Consider the following 3,708-nt stretch of genomic DNA (forward strand, 5'->3'; position numbering starts at 1 on the left):
TAGACAATAGAATTTTCTACTAATGTATTCCCTACAGATTGTTACAATAGAATTTTCTACTAATGTATTCTAACAATCTGTAGACAATAGAATTTTTGTTAGTTTGTGAACTAATGTTGTTACAGAGTCCTGTTATTTTTAACACCCCTTCAGAAGAGATTGTGTTCGTTTTAACAAGGGACTGGAATTTGACACAGAAAGTTGCATTAGTGACTTTTAATCAATAGAATTTCATGGAATGAGTTGTATACTATAATGTCTTAATAAATAAGTTTAAAAGGCACTTTATCAGTGAAATGTCAAAATGTTATTGTCTGCAGATAGTAAGAAAACATTAAGGCAAACGTTATTTCTCATATTGTCAGAATACATTAAGGCAAACGTTATTTCTCAGATTGTCAGAATACATTAGTAAAAAACTTATCTAAAGATTGTCATAATTTATTAGTGCAAAGATCTTCTTGTCTACAGATTGTTAGAATACATTATAGCAAAATTCTGTTGTCTACAGATTGTCAGAATACATTAGTAGAAAATTCTATTGTCTACAGATTGTCAGAATACATTATAGCAAAATTCTGTTGCCTACAGATTGTCAGAAAACATTATAGCAAAATTCTGTTGTCTACAGATTGTTAGAATACATAGTAGGGATAATCCTAACTTATGTTATTGTTGAATAGGGTTATACCTTTGAAAGGTTGAATGTGTGTGTTTATGTTAAATTATGTAGAGCTAAGATATGGATAATCCATAAATGTTATGTTAACTTGTAAAATCACTTTTCATAATATGTTTGTTGAAGATCGTAAAAAAGTGAAATCGTCAAGACTTGACCAAAGATTATTAGGTTGGTCATAACAACAATTTGAGCGATACATTATCAATAACACTAATTGTGTGACCTAAATGGATCATCATCCCGTTACTTGATTAAAAAAAAACATTTGTGAGATTTTTAACGTGCAGGGATAATTATGTTGAACATTGGTTGATTAATCTCCAAAAAATGTGAGTGAGTTTTAAGAAGAGACATGATTTTGAAAGCTTTGTATTACTCTTCAAATCATTTGAATGATTAAACAAGATTGTGACGACTGAGCATAAATTTCAATATGTCTTCTGTTAGATTTCTTTATTGAGTAGACTCTATAAGAAAATTTGTGTTTACCAAATGTATTTTGATTGTAAATGTTTCTGGTATGCTTTATGATTCTCCGTTTAGTAAGTAAGTTGTTATTGTCACTAATATTGAGGAAAGTAAATGGCATATGCTACGGTTAATCTTTACATTAATTGTAATAATCAAAATTATAGGAGTGTCTGTTTTAGATTTTTATTTCAGATTTTGTCAGTTATGTTTTTGTCCTAACTGGCAGTTGTTTAGTTATGTTTTTGTCGTTGGCCTAACTGGCAGTTGTTTTAAGATTATGAAAAGATTGTGAACGTCTGTCTCTTCTCCTTTTAGATTCTGAACTTTGAAGAAAATGGTCCGAGGTTTGGATTAGAAAAGTGCTATTCTACTGAAGACAACAAGTTTTGTTTCACTTCTAAGGAAACTCTACAACTGTCACAAACTTATAACATTCTAATGAGCTTTTGCGATGAGAAAAGTTAGAGAGTTTGAACAAAACAGAACAGCTATTCTAGTGATATCACACACTTTGGGTGAGTGGTGAATAGCTGGTAACTGTTGTACTTCTCACTAGTTTGGTGTCTTTTAACCCAACAGTGTTTGAATAGAGAAAGTTTAAAGGAACATCTGGAGATCGAAGAAACACGGGACAATTATTGAAGCGCAACTAACGGAACCTTCTCTTTCACTATGACTGTTGTACCAGCAGCTTCTTAAAAGAAACCAGTAATCAGGAACATTTATGTAACAAGGACATGATGTATTTCCCTAAAAATACTGATACTTGAGAAAGCTGGAGACAACCAAAGAAACTGTGTGTGGTTTATAAAAGTGTTGAAAAGTTGTACCCCTCTGAAGTTACTTGCAAGCTGATGGCCTTGATTTTGAAAACTTTTGTTAAGTTTGAGGACATTTAAATAAACAAGTTACAATATTAAGGAATATGTTAAGACTGACATGTGTTTGATTTGTTAACCGTGTTTATCTCGAGTCTTAACTCCAGTTGGTGGGAAAAGCTCCTGTTTTATATATATATATAATTGTTAGATTAAGTTTTAACTATGTATTTCTAATAATTTTCATTCTTAATTGTGTAAAATTGTGGATATTTGTAACAAAGATTTTCATAATTTATCAGAATAACCAGAGTTTTGTAAACACAACTGATTATTTCTTGATGGTTTGTCTACTAATATATTCAAACCTGACCTATGACACTAATGTATCCAAATAATCAAGTCCAAATTTCGACATTATACAACTATGTGAATAATAAGCACCCCACTGGCTTAGTGGTAAGTCTGTAGGCTTACAAAGCTAAAAATCAGGTTTCGTTACCCATAGTGGGCAGAGCACAGATAGTCCGCTGTGTAGCTTTGTGTTTAACTATGACCTAACTAAATAATTAAACATGACCTCTTTTAGTGTTAGCATTACTTCAGTCTCCTTATAGCACTCATAATAAACATGTTAAAGGACTAAATTATAAAGCAAACAATCCTCTAATTGAAAAAAACAGACCTTCCTGAAAATAATAAATGTGCATTTACTTGTTAATGAAATTAAACAGATTGTTCTTAGGCCTTTTTTCTTTATAAAACATATTAAAATAACCCCTACTGTTAAAAAATTGCCATTTATTCTGTTGTTTCTGTGATTTGCGGGTTCTTTTCGATTATTCGGTAAAAATAAATACGACGTCCAGGCAACTATTTCTCCAGCAACGTTCTGTAGGCTATTTTCACTAATAGGCTTAACTCATAAATAAAGCTGAAGTTTTCCTAAATATGAGTATCGAACTTTGCTTCACTGGTTTCAGCTTTTACGTATGTATTATCCACGTTATCATTCATTTTTGTCGTATTCTTGAATTACATTGTGTAAACTGTTTACATTATTGTACACAACCGATTCTTGCATCGTAACTGGTGCTGCAGTATCTGAGTTCATTGGTTTATGAACCATTAGTAGATATTCAAAAACAGCTGAACTCTCTCTAATGTGGGGTTGTTTTATACATATGTTATTCTGTTTTATTGATTTCTCACAAAATTCTAGTTGTAGTAAAGTATTTTGTCCTTTTAGAATTAAACATCTTATGAAGAATGTAGTGTTACTCTAAGCCTAACACATTTTGAACAGTATTTGTAAATGTAAACATTTTGTGAACGGTATTATGACACTAATCTTAACGGTTTCTCAACAATATTGTGTCGCTCTGACGTTAGAAAGTTTATGAATAATATTGTTTCACTTTAATGATCAATACTTTGAACAGCATTTTGTCACTTTAAACACTATGTGATGATTTTATAGCAAAGCATTCTGTGAACAGTATTGTGTTATTTTAAGGTTAATTTATGAATGACGATTAGTTTTGAACAATATTATCAACAGTACTACATCACATTTAACCACCAGTTTTTAATCTATTAGATTTGTATACATTTTCTATGCATTACTCAGCCATCACTTTTACAGGTTGTTTTTTTTATAAGTGTGACTGATATCTTAGCTCTACATAATCTAACATAAACACACACATTCAACCTTTCAAAGGTATAACCCTATTC

At 30.9% G+C, this 3,708-nt stretch overlaps 1 protein-coding gene across 3 annotated transcripts in view; it reads left to right on the forward strand.

Annotated features, from left to right (window-relative positions):
* The window catches only part of LOC111083659 (nuclear receptor subfamily 2 group C member 1-like), a 13,851-nt gene extending 10,190 nt beyond the window's left edge, over positions 1–3,661 (forward strand). For all 3 annotated transcript variants that reach the window (XM_022380304.1, XM_022380306.1, XM_022380305.1), the window contains one exon: positions 1,469–3,661. In XM_022380304.1, the coding sequence (XP_022236012.1) occupies positions 1,469–1,475 (7 nt within the window). In that variant the 3' untranslated portion in view covers positions 1,476–3,661. The remainder of the gene's footprint in view (positions 1–1,468) is intronic.
* Positions 3,662–3,708: the final 47 nt, after the last annotated feature.

Source organism: Limulus polyphemus, unplaced genomic scaffold (assembly GCF_000517525.1).
Source record: "Limulus polyphemus unplaced genomic scaffold, Limulus_polyphemus-2.1.2 Scaffold10566, whole genome shotgun sequence".
Taxonomy (NCBI): domain Eukaryota; kingdom Metazoa; phylum Arthropoda; class Merostomata; order Xiphosura; family Limulidae; genus Limulus; species Limulus polyphemus.